General features: G+C 34.8%; 1 protein-coding gene and 1 pseudogene across 1 annotated transcript in view; both read right to left on the minus strand.

Annotated features, from left to right (window-relative positions):
• Positions 1-333: 333 nt before the first annotated feature.
• Positions 334-1,489, minus strand: LOC101271412 (tubulin alpha chain-like 3; annotated as a pseudogene).
• Positions 1,490-6,546: 5,057 nt separating this feature from the next.
• The window catches only part of STK31 (serine/threonine kinase 31), a 61,809-nt gene continuing 48,489 nt past the window's right edge, over positions 6,547-19,866 (minus strand). The window contains exon 16 of the mRNA XM_033420551.2: positions 6,547-6,859. Within this exon, the coding sequence (XP_033276442.2) occupies positions 6,698-6,859 (162 nt within the window). The 3' untranslated portion in view covers positions 6,547-6,697. The remainder of the gene's footprint in view (positions 6,860-19,866) is intronic.

The raw sequence follows: 19,866 nt of genomic DNA on the forward strand, positions 1-19,866 counted from the left end.
AAAAAGCAAAGGATAAAGCCAGGTTTCCATTCTCTCTCTCTCCTTCTCACACACACACACACACACACACACAAAGTGATCCAGTAGTTCAAAGGACTCCAAACCTTAGAAGGGTCACAGGTAGTAGTGCTGAATATCACTGATAGACAAGGAAATATGTGCTCATTGTTAATATTGAGCCATCTGATATAGTGTGAAATTTAGGGTCTTGCCTAATTTATTTTTTCTTCTAATCAAGGAAGCTCTACCTACTAACTGTATAATGTCTTAAAAAGAAAGCATAACACTTTAGCTTATTCATTTTTTTAACCAATCATATTTGCATCAGAAACTTTACCCCACTTGCTTACAATCCTTCTCTAAGGCTGCCAAATCCTCCCCTGGTGTCTGAGAACTCCCACACCTCTTCTGATATACCGATGTAGAAACGCCCTCTTGGCATACATGTGGTCAAACGTGTGGTCTAGTAGGGTTAAGGCCTTCACAACTGCTGTGCTGTTGCTCAGCATGCAGATAGCCTTCTGGACTTCAGCCAGGTTAACTCCTGGCATCACCACGGATGGCTGATTGTTGATGGCCACCTTGAAACCATTTGGAAGCCAATCTATAAACTGAACAGAGCTCCTTGACTTTATGGCTGCAACTGTTGCATTCACACCCTTGGGAACAACATCCCCTTTGTATAGCAGGTAGCAGGCCATGTACTTCCCAAGTTGAGGATCACACTTAACCAGCTGGTTGGAGAACTCAAAGCAAGCAGTAGTGATGTCTGAAATGAAGAGCTGCTCCTGGTAGGTTCTGTCAGCAGACATGATGGGGGAAAGGGTTGTCATGGGGAAATATATTCTCAGATAAGGTACTAATTTGTTCTGGAATTCAATTAGGTACCCATTCAAAGGCCCTTCAAACCAGAAGCAAGCAGTAACAGAAGACCCGTCAGCCTATTAACGCTAACAGAAGAGGTAGCATTATACACCAAGCATATGATGGCATATGTCACAGATGGCTTCATTGTCCACCATGCAGCTACAGTCTGTGTGCTCTTAGAGCTGTAAGACTCTACAGCAGTGAAGATACTGAAGGCTGAATATACAGATAACTCAATTTAGTCTTCCTGCTACATTCTATCATGAGCCACTCTATTAAGAGAGATGTAAATCCTGATTCGATGCTTCCTCCAAAGCTTCAGAAAGTCAGAAACTGTTCTGCCAGCTTTCTGACGCTCTCTAGTCAAAGGCAGACAATCTCTGACCCCATAGTGACCTCAGACATAGTTGTTCCCACTACCCTCCTTTCTGCTAACATGCTGCTCTGGGTAAAAGAGTGACTGGTACTTCCCTGTATGAATCCCATCTCTAACAGTTGGTTCTAGGTTGGGAAGAGCGCTCTGGGCACATGATTCCCAGCTCTTGTCTCACAAAAGATGCATTCATATGCTCTATTTTAGCATTTTCCTACTGATCCTTTTTACTGCCAAGAATGACGCCATCTGGCTGAATTCCATACTCTAGGCAACAGAGTTTCCAGCACGTGCCCTCAATCTAGATGTCAGCTTGGCCAATATGAATGCAAAGGCACTCACTCCCTCATGCTGATCTGAAGGTGTCAACACCACTCTGTGGTTATGACATTAAAACTGCATCTCTAGGGCTTCCCTGGTGGCGCAGTGGTTGAGAGTCCGCCTGCCGATGCAGGGGATGTGGGTTCGTGCCCCGGTCCAGGAGGATCCCACATGCCGCGGAGCGGCTGGGCCCGTGAGCCGTGGCTGCTGAGCCTGCACATCCGGAGACTGTGCTCCGCAACGGGAGAGGCCACAACAGTGAGAGGCCCGCATACCACAAAAAAAAAAAAAAACTGCATCTCTTATAGACAGCATATAATTTGATCATATTTTAAAATATATTTTTCCAGTTTCTATCTTTTGACTGGAAAATTTAATACACTTGTACTTAATGTAATTACTATAGCAGATTTACAGCTTTCATTTTGCTGTTTGTTTTCTGTATGTCTTGTATCTTTTTTCTCTGTATCTCCACCACTGTCTTCTTTATTGTTAGGTATTTCTAGTGTACCATTCCTTTGTTGTTTCCTCTACCATACTTCTGATTTTCTTAATGAACCATACTTCTGATTTTCTTAATGGTTGCACCAGTTATTACAATTAAAATCTTAACTTAAATCAATCTAGTTTGGATTAATACCAACTTAATTTCAATAGCAAACAAAAACTTTGCTCCAATATACCTCCATTTTCTCCCCTCTCCTTTGTCAGAAAAATTACATCTTTCCACATTATAAGGTCATTAACACAGTCTAATGATTAATGCTTTATGCAGTTTTCTTTTAAATCAGATAGAAGAAAAGAGTTACAAACAAAAATACATTAATACTGTGTTTTATATTTACCCATGCATTTTCCTTAACCAGTGCTCTTTGTTTTTGTGTGTGAACTGAAGTTACCATCTAGTGTGCTTTCATTTCAGCCTGAAAGACCCCTTTTTTGTTTTTGTAGGGCAGATATTCTAGTAACAAATTCTGTTTATCTAGGAATGGTTTAACATCATAAATCTAAATCTTAATAACTCCTTCATTTTTGCTGGATATACAATTCTTGTTTGACAAGGCTTTCTTTCTTTTAATGCTTTGAATACATCATCCAACTGAATTCTAGCCTCCATTTATTTCTGATGAAAAATCAGATGTTGCTCTTATTGAGGATGCCTCGTGGTCAGTAAATCATTTCTCTCTTGCTACTTTCAAGATTCTGTCCTTGGTTTTAGCTTTCAGTAGTTTGATTATGATGTATCTAGCTGTGAGTCTCTTTGAGTTTATCCTACTTGGAATTTGATGAGCTTATGTAGATTTATGATTTTGTCAAATTTGGAAAATTTTCAGCCATTATTTCTTCAATATTCTTTCTGGCCCTTTTTCTTCTCTCCTTCTAAGACTCCCCATTATGCTGTTGGTATGTTTGATGGTGTCTCATAGACCTCTTTAGTCTCTTCATTTTTCTTCATTCTTTTTTCTTTCTGTTCCTCAGTCTAGATGACTTAAATTGACCTACCTTTAAGTTCACAGATCTTTTCTTTTGTTAACTCAAATCTTCTGTTGAGCCCCTTTCATGATTTTTTTATTCCGGTTGTTGTACTTTTCAGCTCCCTAATTTATATTTGGTTCTTTCTTATAATTTCTGTCTCTCTATTGGCATTCTCTATTTGGTTAAACATTATTCTCACACTTTCCTTTAATTCTTAGAAATGATTTCCTGTAGTTCTTTGAACATATTTTAATAGTTGATATAAAGTCTTTATGAACTTAAAGTCGGACATCTAACTTCCTCTAGGACAGTTTTTATTGGTTGCTTTTTTTCCTTGCATACAGACCATACTTTCCTGTTTCATGCCTCACCTTTTTTTTTTGCACAAAACTGGACATTTTAAACAGCAATCTCCAACTTTGAAAATCATATTCCCCACACACACCAACACAGAGATTGTTATTGCTAGTTGTTATTGATGACGATGATGATGTTTGCTTAGTGACTTTCCTGGACTAATTCTGTGAAGTCTGTATTCTTTTCATGTGCAACTTAGCTTCGTTTGACAATTTTTGCCAGTGTTCTTGTTGCTTTTATGGAGGAGTAGATCTTCAGAGGTCCTTACATTCCAGAACTGCTTCCACATGTAGTTTTGATGGCAGAAGATATGGTTATACTAACAACTAAGAAATGATAAAGCATGTCATTTGTTGAGTTAAAAGAGAGATGCTAAAAGGAAACTTAACAAATACTGACATTTAAATATACACTGAAATGACTTAGCACTGATACTATGAAATCTATGAAATGGACCAGAGGGTCCCCATAAATTTCTTTTGAGGAACAGTTTATACTCTTAATTCTCTCCTTTTCAATACTTTGATCTAAAACAAGATGTTTTCTTTGCCTCAATTACTTTAATGAAATATGCCATCCTTGACTTTTCTTTATTTCCATTATTTCCCAAATCATTCTCTCTAGTTAGCTATTTTATTCTAAAATAAACATGACTGTGTGATTCAGCTGCTCATACATTTATAATAGAGTCCCATCTCTTATAAGCAACTCACGACCCTCTATGATCTGCCCCCAAAATACCTTAAGCTTTTTTTCTCAGCTACCCCATGAATATCCTATACTCTAGCCAAATTCTTGCCCTTTCCCAAATCTACCCTTTGAGCTTTCTTAATTTCCTTTGTATGGAATACCTTTTTCCAGTTCTAAGTAAGCAGAATACTACTGCACCTCTAAAATGAGTCAAACAGCTATCCTCCAAACTCATATTCCACTCTTCCCTTCCTCTTCTTTGTGAAGACATACATTTCATTCTTGTAGCTTATTACATACTGCATTATTCTCAGACTGCCCACAGGGCCGTGAACACATTTTTTTGCCTCTGTATTGCCCTTATACATATATACACATATCTCAAGAAACATCTGTGGCATTGAAGAGACACATGAATTTGTCTCTTTCCGCCACACGTTAATACTTGCCATTTTAAAACAAGAAATAAAAATAAGTACTATCTAACTTGGTATGCCACAAAATCTGAAACTCTAGTTTCACAAGAGAGAAGTTGCTAGGTATTATGTGAAAAAACGGAGGTCTCATTGTCAATTTTGGTATATGCTGGCTAAATAAAACTAAACAGGTTTCCTTTCTGGAAAACATTTTAGAACCTTTACCCTCTAATATGCATGATCAATCTCCAATTTAGCATTCATTATTTTCCAAACAACTAATCACAGAATTCTTTTTGTAATGAACATCCCAAGGGACTAGTGTTCATTCAGCAGAACACATTTGGAAAATGATAATCTAATTCTTTATTTAAAATAGTGAGTATAAGTAAAGTGATCTATTCTTTGCCCTTTTAAATTATCCAGGTTTATTTTAAACCTAACTGCTGTGTCTTTATTACTTAATCAGGTAGAATTAAGTTCTGCTATAAAACAAGAAACCCAAAATGGAACAATAGCTTGACCGTGTGGCAACAGTTCTCTTTCGTATGTATTACAATGACTTAATAGTGCTTGTTAAAACACAGATTGCCAGGCTCCACCCAACCCCAGAGATTCTCATTTAAAAAATCTGGAGTGGAGCTGAGAATCTGCATTTCAAATAAGCCTCCAGGTGATACTGAGGCTGCTGATATAGGGATCACACTCTGATGTAAGGGTTTATTCTCACAAATAACATGAAATCTTGAGACTAGTACAAAGGCTCCAGAATTATTAGGAACATCAGTTCCTTCTAACTTGCTGCTCCATCATCTTAGTTTCATGAGTTTCCTCAAAGTCACCTCATGATCCAAGAAGACTGCTCAAATTCTAACCACCATGTTAACTTCTAGGCAATAGGAAAGGGGTAAGGGTGAAAGGGCACATCTCCAAGCTAAGTCAGCTCCTTTTAAGGAGTCTTATTTGCAAAAATTTAGTCAAAAAGCTTCAACTAATAGAGAAGATGCTAAATGTAGTCTTTTAACCAAGTACACTGCAACCCTGAATAAAACTGCTATGTACTACTAAGGAAGAAAGAAAGACTAGATTTTGAATAGGCATCTAGAGACTCTAACATATTACTTTAGTCTACATACGCTTCAATCACCAAGTCCGACAGAACTGCCTAACTATTTCATAAATTGGACCCGTATGTTTCATCACTGTTTCTTTCTCCTCTGTACATCTTATTTTCATTGCTGCTCACCTACTTTATCATAATATCCTTCTGATCAGTCTCTCTACCACTTAACCTGGTAGTAGGTATAAGACAGATTTTGAGGGAGCTAAAGCTGTTTAAAATTCTTCAATGGCTCCACATTTCCTATAAAATTATAAGGTATGAGCATTTTATTGCTTCATATAAAGCCCTCATCTACCTATATGACTATTCCCTATTAAACACACAAACTGTTTCTCCCTTCAGTGCTTTCATCATGCTTTCTCTGCTAGTAAGATACTCTTGATCGTCCTTCACCTTCACCACCCATCCTTTATGATTTAACTAAGGTAGTATCTCCTCCAGAAAGCTTTCCATGACACCCCTCTTCCATAAGATGAGTATCCCTCCTGTGTAATCACATAAAAGCTCTGTCCAGAACTATCATTAGATATTCTATACTGTATTATGAAGATCTGTTTAGATCTCTAACTTTCTCAATAGATTTATGTGCTTTTTAAGTGTAAGGACCACGTTTAACTTATCTTTATATTCCCAAAACTGGGTACAAAGCATATGCCAACTATCATCTGTTAAAAGTATTACCCTTCATAATGAGCTGGCCTACATACTGAAAATCTGTGTAGGAGCTGTCCAACAATCTAATAACCTTTTCTATTACAAGTAACACAGTTGTACTATACAATTTCAAAAAGTAACTACAGACAGAAAATCCTCCCTTAACAACTCTAGTTAAATGAAATTTCAAAGTATACAATTTTTTTGCATAACCAAACATCTTTTATTTTCACAACTGGAATACCAAAGACACACCCAACTAGCTCCAGAACACTCCCAGATTTTTTTCTGTTTATTTAACCAAACTAAACAAAGTTTTAAAAAGGAACATCTGCAACAACAAAAGAATATTAATCAATCAAAGCTGGCTTCACCATATCTTGTCTTTTCCTTATCTTTATCCAAGTTCTCCACCTTTAATTATTCTTCCTCTTTTTTTGGGGTGTATTCAGTATCTTTTTCTGAGTTTGGAGTTGATTTCCCCTTTGGTAGCAAGAAACATTCAGCATTGAAAACTTGCTCAGCAGTCATTGAACTTCTACAATAGATCAAGCTACAGAGGAGGGATTTGACATTATCGTCCTGTAAGAAAAAAGATGTTACAAAACAAAAATAAAATCAAACCAAATGAATGAAAGGACAAACTTGTAATAAGTAAGGAGTATCCAATTCAAAAATACTTTTAATCAATGATACAGAGCTAAAATCAATTTTTCCTATTTAGGTTTTTAAAAAATTTTTACCAAACTCAACTGGCTTTTATTGGAAAGGGATTAATCCAGTATTAAAACAATGGAATCAAATTACAGGGAAATAATATAAAAGGAAAAAGAAAAGAATAACAACTGAAATTGATCAAAAACAAGTGAAATTTTTTTTAAAAAACTGTATATTTTCCTTCTTTTTTAGGGCACTAGTCAGAATTTGACACTATGAAAATTTTACACTGAAGCTCCTCTGTCTGGAAGGGTAGCCTAACCTTTACTTTGTCAACTGCTTCTGGTTTCATCTGTGAAATGATCTCCTCTTGAAACATTTCTACCACCCCTAACACATTATCATCATTATTACAGAAGCCATATTTTATTATGTACCACAACTTCGAAGAATGTTATTTGTGTTATCACATGTAAATAACATTATAATGTTCCTCTTCCACTAGTTCCACCTCCCAAAGTATGCTTTTTTTCTTGCTCCCTATGATGAATCCAATCAGAGCACATTTCACACTGAATAAAAATCACCTATTTATTGGTAGTGTCCTCATTAGACTCTAAGATGCATAAGACCAGAAACCTTAGTTTCTCACTTCATCCCCAACAACAAGCACAGTGTCAGGGATATAGCAGGTATTCAGTATACATTTGCTAACTGAATGAATGCCAATGCCCATACTGAATTCTACAGAATATGTTTTTAAACATATTTAAAGATAATACCTTTAGTAAGTATAAACTGACTAAAAATTACAAAATCTAAATGAAAAAAACTAGCACACACTCTTGAAAGCCACAAAAATAGATTTAGAACAAGTAGAAAATCATATCATGTTCTTGGACAAAAAGGATCTCATCAGTAATGAGCCAATTTTTAAGTTAATTTATAAGCTTTACCTGATTCCAATAACATACAATCAGTTTCTCCCTCTTAGAACTAGATTAGTTAACTGTATAGATCTTTTGTAAGAATGGTGAGAACAGACATGAAAGTTCTGATAAAAAGTATCAAGAAGGAAGAAACTAGCCTTTCCAAGTATTAAAAGATATCATACAGTCTGTAAATTAAAGGAATATGGCAAAAGAATACGAATAAACACACCAATGGAACAAAACAGAAAAACTAAAAATACACTCTTGTACAAATAAAATTTTATTATAAGAAATACAACATTTCTAATGGGAAAAGGGGATAACTTTTTAATAAAAGGTACTGGGACAAATGGACCCAATGGAAAAAAATAAAATCAGATCTATTCCTCACACCAAACACCAGGATAATTACAAATGTATCAAAAATCTAAATGTATAAAATAAAATTATCTGATTACTAGGAAAAAAGTTTTCTCAATTCCCAAAAGTAACTATAGACAAAAAATTTCTACCTTAAGGTTATCCCTCTCGCAAATTATAAAATATTGTAAAATTATAAAACACAGCTAAAGAACAAAAACAAAAGCAATCTCTAAATGTCAAAATTAAACAAATGAACTATGTATCAGGTAACATAATCACACAGAAAATTATTTTAACTGACTTTAAAACAAGTATTTTGGCTATACAATCATAGTGGGATAAGGATCTAGTGAGATACATCCTAAAGAAAGACCTTCAAAGAAATGTTAAAGTGTACTCAATAACCTTACTGTTTCTAATAATATCACTGTTATTTTCAAACTATCAAATTTATTTCAAGATGAAGCAATTATGTAATTGTTAATATCATAAAAATGAATATTAGTATAAAAGGAAAGAGTGAATTTGTAATTAAAATTAAGTAAAAAGCCTATAATCTTGAATTTTATTTGGAAATACCTATACAAAATATGCATTCATTTTTCTTTTTCTAAAACAAAAATGAACTTCCAATAACAATTAACAACCTTTGCAACCCATATTTTTGTCTCTAAATTTCCTGCTAAAAGGATACCAGCTTCCTTGGGAAAATGGCTAATTCCAGTCATTGGGCAAAGAATGTACAAGATAATAAGGGACATCTTATGCAAAAAGCAAGTTATAAAAGACAATTCAATTTGCGACAAAGGTCACAGGATCCATCTTGAATAGGGTTCTCAACAAATTAGAATTTGAGCAAAATACTTTTTTAAATGACTTCAACAAATTGAGACACATTAAAATATGTTTAAATCCACAAGACTATAATCATACCATTAAAACAAAATTTTAAAATTTGATTGATACCTTTTAGAGGTTGCCAAGACACCAACTAATTTTTCTTAAAATTTCTTTCCCTGAACGAACTAAAATGTAGGGTAACGCAATAATTGTTGAGACAAAGTTTATCAAAACATTTCAATTAATAAACACAGATGCAATAACAGAACTGGAAAATCACCAGTATTCAACAAAACGAAGTATCTAGAGGACCATCACTAAATGATGCTAAAATCACTAGGCAGTGAATGGAAAAATTAAATAATGAATGGAACAGTTTAAGAAATAATGAATGAAACAGTTTAAGAGATCTTTGAGATAATATGAAGCATACCAACATTTGCATTATAGGAGTCCCAGAAAAAAAAGAGAAAGTGAAATGAGTTGAGTTGAAAATATATTTGATGAAATTATGGCTGAACACTTCTCAAACCTGAAGAAGGAAACAGATATACAGGTACAGGAAACACAGAGGGTCCTTAACAAAATGAACCCAAACAGACTCATACCAAGAGGTATCAAAATGTCAAAAGAGAAAGAATTATAAAGGCAACAAGAGAAAAACAAAGCATCACATACGAGGGAACCCACATGAGACTATCAGCTTATTTTTCTGCAGAAATTTTTCAGGCCAGAAGGGAGTGCAATAGCATATTCAGAGTAATGAAAGGGGAAAATCTTGAACCTAGGATACTCTACCCAGCAAGATTATCATTTAGAATTGAGGGAGAGATAAGGAACTTCTCAGATAAGAAAAGCTAACAGTTCATAGCTTAAAGATTTTTCTCTAAATGGAAAAGAAAAGGCTGTAACAAGAAGAAAGAATCTACAGGATAGGAAAAATCCCATCAGTAAAGGCAAATATATAGTAAAGGCTGGGGATAAACCACTTAAGCTAGTAAAAAGATTAAAAGACAAAAAATTCTAAAAGCAACTGTAACTACTAAGAGTTAAGGGATAAACACAAAGATGTAAAATATGACATAAAACATACAAAATGTGGGGGAGGGAAATAAAAATATAGATCTTTTAGAACCTGTTTGAACTTAAGTAACTACCAGTTTAAAACAAGTAGATATAGTTATAGGTCAGCATATATGTACACCATGGTAACCACAAATCAGAAACCTTCAACAGATACACAAAAACTAGAAAGAAAGAAACAGAAGCAAACTACTAAAGAAAATCATCAAACCATAAGGGAAGAAACAAAAAGAGAAGAAATAAACAGAAAAGAACTTCAAAAGTAACCAGAAAAAAGTAACAAAATGGCAATAAGTACATACCTATCAATAATTACTTGAAGTGTCAATGGACTAAATGCTCCAATCAAAAGACACAGAGTAGCTGATTGGATAAAAATTAAGGCCCATCTGTATACTGCTTACACAGAACTCACTTCAGAGCTAAAGAAGCACACAGACTGAAAGTAAGTGGATGGAAAAACGGTATTTCGTGCAAATGGAAACAACAAAAAACTGGTGGTAGTAACTCTCATATCAGACAAAATAGACTTTAAAACAAACTCTGTAACAAAAGACTAAGAAAGGCATTATATAATAATAAAGGGATAAATACAAAAAGAGGATATTACACTCATTAACATATATGCACTCCACACAGGAGCACCTAAAGATATAAGGCGGGAGAAACTGACAACAATACAGTAACAGTAGGGTACTTTAACACCCCACTTACATCAATGGACAGATAGATCATCCAAACAGAAAACCAAGAAGGCCACAGTGGTCTTACATGATACAATATATCAGTTAGACTTACTAAATATCTCCAGAACATTCCATCCAAAATCACCAAAATACATGCTTTTCAAATGCACATGTAACATTCTCCAGGACAGATCACATGCTAGGCCACAAAACAAGTCTCAACAAATTTAAGAGGACAGAAATTATATCTAGCATTTCTTCCAATCACAAAAGAAGCTAGAAAAAAATTACAGAAAAAAAAATGGGAAAAGTACAAATATATGCAGACTAAACAACATGCTACTAAAAAACCAAGGAATAAAAGAGGAAATCAAAGAATAACTCGAGAAGTGAAAATGGAAACAAAACTTTCCAAAATCTATGGGACGTAACAAAAGCAGTTCTAAGAGTGACACTTATGGCAATGAAGACCCATCTCAAGTAACAAGAAAAATCTCAAACAACCTAACCTACAATCTAAAGGAATTAGAAAAAGAACAAATGAAGCTCAAAGTCAGTAGAGGAAGGAAATAATAAATATCAGAGAGGAAATAAATAAAATTTAAAACTAATTAATGAAACCAAGAGATGGTTTTTTGAAAAGATAAACAAAACTGACAAACCTTAAGCCAGGTACATGAAGAAGAAAAGGGAGAGGCCCCAAGTAAACAAAATGAGAAGTGAAAGAGGAGAAATAACAACCAATACCATAGAGACACAAAAACAACAGAATACTACAAACAGTTTTATGCCAGTAAATTGGACAACTAGAAGAAATGGACAAATATCTAGAAACATAAAACCTAGGAAGACTGAGTTGGGAAGAAATAGATAATCCGAACAGACTAATCACCAGGAGTGAAACTGTAATTTAAAAAACTCCCCATATACAAAAATCCAGGAGTAGACAGCTTCACAGGTGAATTCCACCAAACATACAAAGAAGAGGTAATAACTGTCCTTCTCAAACTATTCCAAAAACTTGAAGAGGATGGAACACTCCCAAATTCATTCTACAAGGCCACCACTGCCTTGATACCAAAACCAGACAAACACTCTATGAAAAAAGAAAATTACAGGCCAATATCTCTGATGAATAGAGATGCAAATATCCTCAATAAAATACTAGCAAACCAAATCCAACAATATATAAAAAGGATCATATACCGTAATCAAGACAGATTTATTCCAGGTATGCAGGGTGGTTCAATATTTACAAATCAATCATTATGATACACCAGATTAACAAAAGGAAGGATAAAAATCACATGATCATCTCAGACACAGATAAAGCATTTGACAAAAATTCAACATCCATTCAGGATAAAAACTCTCATCAGAGTTTGTACAGAGGGAGCATATCTCAATGTAATAAATGCCATTTATGACAAATCCACAGCTAACATCATACTCAACAGTGAAAAGCTAAAAGCCTTCTAAAATCAGGAACAAGACAAGGATGACCACTCTCACCACTTCTATTTACAATAGTATTGGGAATCCTATCCATAGTAATCAGACAAGAAAAAGAAATAAAAGACATAAATTGGAAGGGAAGAAATAAAACTGTCACTATTTGCAAATGACATAATACTATATATACAGAACTCTAAAGTCTCCACCAAGAAACTATTAGAACTAATAAAGTAATTCATTAAAGTTGAAAAATGCAGGATTAATATATAGAAATCTGTTTATTTCCTACACACTAGTAACGAAGTATAAGAAAGATAAAGCAAGAGAACAATCCCATTTAAAATCACATCAGGGACTTCCCTGGTGGTCCAGTAGTAAAGAATCGCCTTACAATGCAGGGGATGAGGGTCAGGGAACTAAGATCCCACATGCCACGGGGCAACTAAGCCCACGCACCACAACTACTGAGCTTGTGCACCTCAACTAGAGAGCCTGCATGCCGCAAACTACAGAGCCCATGCACTCTGGAACCTGCGCACCACAACAAGAGAGAAGGCAGCATGTCACAACAAAAGATCTCGCATGCCTCAACAAAGATCCCACGTGCTGCAACTAAGACCTGATGCAGCCAAAAATAATAAAATAAATAAATAAATAATAAATCTTTTAAAAATAAATAAAGAAAACCACATCAAAAAGAATGAAATACCTTGAAATAACCTTAACCAAGGAAGTGAAAGACCTATACTCTGAAAACTATAAAACTCTGATGAAGGAATCTGAAAATAATACAAAGAAGTGGAAAGACATACTATGTTTTTGGACTGTGAGAATTAATATTGTTAAAATGACCATACTACCTAAAGCAATCTAGAGATTAAATGTAATCCCTATCAAAACACCTATGACGTATTTCACAGAAATATAACAAATAATCCTAAAATTTATGTGGAACCAGAGAATAACCCAAATTGCCAAAGCAATCTTGTGAAAAAAGAACAAAGCTGGAGGTATCACACTCCCTGACTTCAGACTATACTACAAAGCCTCAGTAATCAAAACAGCATGGTAATGGCACAAAAAACAAAGACATAGGTCAATGGAACAGAATAGAGAGCCCAGAAATAAACCCATGCACATATGATCAATCAATCTACAAAGGAGGCAAAAAAAAAAAATACAACGGAGAAAAGACAGTCTCTTCAATAAGTGGTGCTGGAAAACTGGTCAGCTACATGTAAAAGAATGAAATTAGAACATTCTCTAACACCATATACAAAAATAAATTCTAAATAGATTAAAGACCTAAATGTAAGACCTGAAATCATTAAACTCCTAGGGGAAAACATAGGCAGAACATTCTGTGACATAAACCCCAGCAATATATTTTTTGGGTCTATCTCCTAAAGCAAAGGAGATAAAAGCAAAAATAAGCAAACAGGACCTAATTAAACTGAAAAGCTTTTGCACAGCAGAGGAAATCATTGACAAAATAAAAAGACAACCTACTTAATGAGAGAAAATATTTACAAATGATATGACAGATAAGGGATTAACATCCAAAATAAACAAACAGCTCATACATCTCAACATCAAAAAAACAAACCCATTTTAAAAATGGGCAGAAGACCTGAAAAGACATTTTTCCAGAGAAGACATACAGATGTCCAAGAGGCCCATGAAAAGCTGCTCAACATCACTAATCATCAGAGTAATGCAAATGAAAACGAGACATCACCTCACACCCATCAGAATGGCCATCATCAAAAAGAGCACAAATAACAAATGCTGGAGAGGGTGTAGAGAAAAGGGAACCCCCCTACACTGTTGGTGGGAGTGTAAATTGGCACAGCCACTGTGCAAAACAGTATGGAGGTTCCTCGGAAAACTAAAAATAGAACTACCATATGATCTAGCAATTCCATTCCTGTGTATATATACAAAAAAATGAAAACAATTCAAAAAGATACATGCACCCCAATGTTCGTAGCAGCATTATTTACAATTGCCAATATATGGAAGCAACATAAGCGCCCACTAACATATGAATGGATAAAGAAGATGTGGCATATATATTCAATGGAATATTACTCAGCCATAAAAAATAATGAAATTTTGCCATTTGCAATAACATGGATGGACTTGGAGGGTATTATGCCAAGTGTAACAAGTCAGACAGAGAAAGACAAATACTGTATGATATCACTTATATGCGGAATCTAAAAAAATAAAACAAATTAGTGAATATAAGAAAAAAGAAACAGCATCACACATATAGAGAATAAACTAGTAGTTACCAGTTTATTGGAGAGGGGAGGGGGGAGGGGCAAGATATTGGTAGGGAACTCAGAGTTACAAACTACTATGTATAAAATACATAAACTACAAGGTATATTGTACAACACAGGAAATATGGCCAACATTTTATAATAGCTATACATGGAACATAACCTTTAAAATTGTGAATCACTATGTTGTACACCTGAAAACTCATAATACTGTATATCAAATATACCTCAATAAAAAAAATAAAGTGAAAATGCAACCCACAGAATGGGAGAAAATATCTGCAAATCATATATCTAATAAAGGACTTGTATCTAGAATATAACTCTTACAACTCATTAATATAAAGATAACCCAATTTAAAAATGATCAAAGGTTCTGAATAGACATTTCACCAAGAAAATATATATATATATATATATATATATATATATATATACACACAAACAGCCAATAAGGAAATGAAAAGATGCTCAACATCGTTAATCATCAGGGAAATGCAAACTGAAACTACAACAAGATGCTACTTCACACCTACTAAGATGGCTAGAAGCAAAAAGTCAGGTAAAAAACAAGTGTTGGGGAGGATGAAAACTTGGAACCTTGCCTGATACACTGCTGATGGAAATTTGAAATGGTTGCAGCCACTTTGGGAAACAGTCTGGCAGTTCCTCAAACAACTAAACACAGAGTTACAGCTTGACCCAGAAATTCCACTCTGAGGTACATACCCAAGAGAAATGAAAACATATGTCCACAGAGAAACCTGTATACCAATGTTTACAGCAGCATTATTCGTAATAGCCAAAAGGTAGAAACAACCCAGATGTCTATTAACAGACAAAAGGATAAATAAAATGTGGTAAATCCACACAATGGAATATTATTCAGCCATTAAAAGGAGTAAGTACTGATACACATTAAAACTTGGATAAACCTTGAAAACAGTATGCTAAATTAACGAAGCCAATCATAAAAGTTTACGTATCATATGATTCCATTCATATGTATGTCCAGAATAGAAAAAATCTAGAAAGACAAATAGTACATTAGTGGTCATTTAGGACTGGTGTGGCTGGATAGTGACACAGAGTGTCCATAACTAAGGAATATGGAATTTCTTTTTGAGGTAATGAAATGCTCTAAAACTGACTGTGGTGATAGTTTGCATGCATCTTTGAATATACTAAAAATCACTGAGTTGTAAACTTTAAATGTGTGAACTGTAAGGTGTTTAAGTTATTTCTCAATAAAGCTATTTTAAAATGATTATAAAACTTCACTGAAAGACATGCCATATTTCATTTAACATAAGGGACATTAAAACACTAAGGAATTAAAATATTCCCAATAAAACTATGAACCATGATAAAAAGACTTCGATTATGAGAAATAGCCTAACTTCAGAGATAATAAATTGTTTTAAAAATAGTAATACTGGGACTTCCCTGGTGGCGCTGTGGTTAAGAATCCACCAATGCAGGGGACACGGGTTCGAGACCTGGTCCAGGAAGATCCCATATGCTGCGAAGCAACTAAGCCCATGTGCCACAACTACTGAGCCTGTGCTCCTAGAGCCCGCAAGCCACAACTACTGAAGCCCGCACGCCTAGAGCCCATGCTCCGCAACAGGAGAAGCCACTGCAATGAGAAGCGCACGCACCGCAATGAAGAGTAGCCCCTGCTAGTCGCAACTAAAGAAAGCCAGAGCACAGCAACAAAGACCCAATGCAGCCAAAATAAATAAACAAATAAATAAATGTTTCTTTAATAATAATATTGTATTTATATTTGAAAGTTCCTAGAAGAGTAGATCTTAAAAGTTCTCATCACACACACACACAAAAATTTGTAACTGTTATGGTCATAGATGTTAACTAGACTTACCGTGGTAAGCATTTTCACAATGTATATAAATATTGAACCATTATGTTGAATGCTTAAAGCTAATATAATGTTATATGTTAATTATACCCCAATTTTAAGAAATGAAAAAAAGAATCAATTTTTGCTACATGATATATGTACCTTTGAATATAATTAAAACTACTTATGTAATTAGTTAGAACAAAAAATATTAGTAATAATAATAAAATCTATCTTACAATCAATACAAGTAAAATAATAATGTCCTAAACAAATGGAGAGCTATTATTTTCCCAATCACAAAAATAGTGTATCATTAAGATAGCAATTCTCCTTCAAATTAACCTATAAATTCAATATACTTTCAAAGTCTCAACAGTGTTTTTCGGAAGAGTTATTAACAAGTTGGTGCCAAAATTCATATGGAAAAATAAAGTGACAAGAATAGCCAAGGCAATGTTAAAGAAAAATGTGAGGAAGGAAAGCCAAAGCCCTCTACAAAGATACAGCATTTAAAATAGTGTAGTGCCAGCACAGGGATCAATAGTCAAAGAACAGAATAGGCCCAAAATAGGTTCATGAATACATGGAAATTTGATACAGCATAGACTGGCATTATTAATCAATGGGGAATGACCGATTATTGAATAAATGGTGCTGGGTCAACTATCTGTCCACATATAATAAGATAAAATTAGATCCTTAACTTCATATCATACACAAAAACTGATTTGAGAAGGATTAAAAATATAAACGGGAAATGGAGGGAAAAGGCAGGTCCAAGAAACAGCAGATGAAGATCATTTAACCAGAAAAAATATAATAAAGCAAGATTCATTCATTCAAAAATATTTATTAAGGTCCTACTATGTGTAAAGCAGTGCTACAGACACTGGGGATACAATGATGCATAACACAAAGTCCCTGCTTTATTGAGCTTACAGACCAAATATAAATTTTTTTAAAACTTAATGAAACAATTATCTATTTTTAAAAGGATACATACACAGACTTTTATAGAAAGATTCACAAGAAACTAGCAATAACAAGTGTTTCTAGGGAAGGGACTTGGATAGCTGATGGAATACAAATAGAGAGATTTCTAACAGCATGTGCTTCCTCTTGTAACTCTTGAATTTTGCATCATACACGTTATGTGAAGGAACAACTATTTGAAGGAACTAACCTTATAATAAATATAAGAGTTGTACAATAGTGAAATGGGTTGCTCCAAACTTAAAGGTATTTAAGCAGAGAATGAAGGCCATCTGTTAGGGATATTATTGAAGAAATTCTCCCAGGAGGCTGGGGACAAGTGAATTAATTATCCTCTCATACCTCTTTCATTGCATAATTCCATGATTTCTCTCCATTTGTGACATGGGCCCTGCAAAGTCCAGACAAGAGCTCCCTCATTTGTTTGATAACTATGCGGGATCACAAAATGTGGGTAAAGACAACACCATTCCCAGCACTAATGGCTGCCTCAGATAGAAGCAAATACTGCACATGCCAAGTATTCTTCTAATTTAATGTCCACACATAGCTACCCACATTAAAGAGAGACTTCTTGTGTTTATTCATCTTCCTTACACATACAGCTAGCAGAGTGTCTAGCACATGGCTGACAGATTACAACCTGTCGTAGGCAGACCTCTAAGATGTCCTCCAGTCAGCCCTACTTCCCAGTATTCATTTTGTTACATTATCCCATCCCTTTGAGTATGGGCTTGACCTAGTGAAATGGCTCTAACAAAGAGGAAAAGTGATGGATATCACATCCATGAGCTGGTTATGAAAAACTGTGACTTACGTCTAACTAACACACTCTTTTCTACTGCTTTCTCTGCTTATGCACTTTGATGAGAAAAGTTGCCATGATGGAAATACGGCAAGCTCTGGTCAACAACTAGAGAGAAACTAATTCTGCCAACAACTATGTGAGCCTGGAAACAGATCCTTCCTCAGTCGACCTTTAAGATGACTATAGCCCACCCAACAACTTGACTGCAGCCTGTGAAAGGACATGAAGTAGAGGATCCAAATAAGCTGCACTGCTGGCTCACAAACTTTTAAGACAATAAATGTGTGTTAAATCACTAAATTTCTGGATAATTTGTTACACGGTAATTTTTCTATCAAACCTGAAAGAACATGAGTTTCAAGTGTTCGCTTTGGGTGAAGCTGTAACCTGTAACTGCTAGTTTTTTAATGGCAAAAACTCTGTATCATACATTTTTCAAAAATGTAAAACATTATCAACCTTCTTCGTTATTCCATTCTATAGAGATGGCCGGTAGGTGTAATGAATAGTTTCATAATCTCCCAAAAGTTGTCTCCAATGTTTTTTACTACTGCCCAAGAAGTGGGGCAAAACTCCTTAATAATCATTCTTAATGTGTGTTTAAAAATTAATTTCATGGGCTTCCCTGGTGGCGCAGTGGTTAAGAATCCTCCTGCCAGGGCAGGGGCCACGGATTCGAGTACTGATCCAGAAAGATCCCACATGCCACAGAGCAACTAAGCCCGTGTGCCACAACTACTGAGCTTGCACTCTAGAGTCTGTGAGCCACAACTACTGAAGCCGGCGCGCCTAGAGCCTGTGCACTGCAATGAAGAGTAGCCCCTGCTCACCGCAACTAGAGAAAGCCCGCGTGCAGCAATGAAGACCCAATGCAGCCAAAAATAAAGTAAAAAAAAAAATAGATAAATTTATTTAAAAAATTAATTTCATGGGATAATAGTAGGTACTACAAAACAAAAACTTTTTGGTCAAATAAGAGACCATACAGAGTTAAACAAAACTATGTGTGTTCCTTCATTGCAGTTCAAACTACCAAAAGAATATGAGGTCATGTCAGCTGGAAGGAAGAAATAAAACTGTCTTCGTTCATAGATGACATGACTGTCTATGTAGAAAATATGAAAGCATCCAATAAAAAACTCCTAGAACTAGTTGAGTGACTATAGAAAATTTGTAGGCATAAGGTTAATATACAAAATTCAATCATCTTCCTATATACCAGCAATGAACAAGTAGAATTTGAATTTTAAAACACAATACCATTTGTATTTATACCCTCCAATATTAAATACTTGAGTAGAAATCTAACAAAATACGTACAGGATCTATTTGAGAAAAAAATTATAAAACTCCGATGAAAGACATTAAAGAACTAAATAAATGGATATTCCATGCTCATGGAAAAAAACACAACATTGTCAACATATCAATTCTTCCCAACTTCATCTATAGATTCAATGCAATCTCAATCAAAATCCCAGCAAGTCATTTTGTGGATATCAACAAAATGATTCTAATGTTCACACTGAGAGGCAAAAGCCCCATAATAGCCAATACAAAATTAAAGGAAAAGAATAAAGTTAAAGGACTGTTACTATCCAACTTCAAAACTCACTG

The sequence above is a fragment of the Orcinus orca genome, chromosome 9, assembly GCF_937001465.1.
Source record: "Orcinus orca chromosome 9, mOrcOrc1.1, whole genome shotgun sequence".
NCBI classification, from domain to species: Eukaryota; Metazoa; Chordata; class Mammalia; order Artiodactyla; family Delphinidae; genus Orcinus; species Orcinus orca.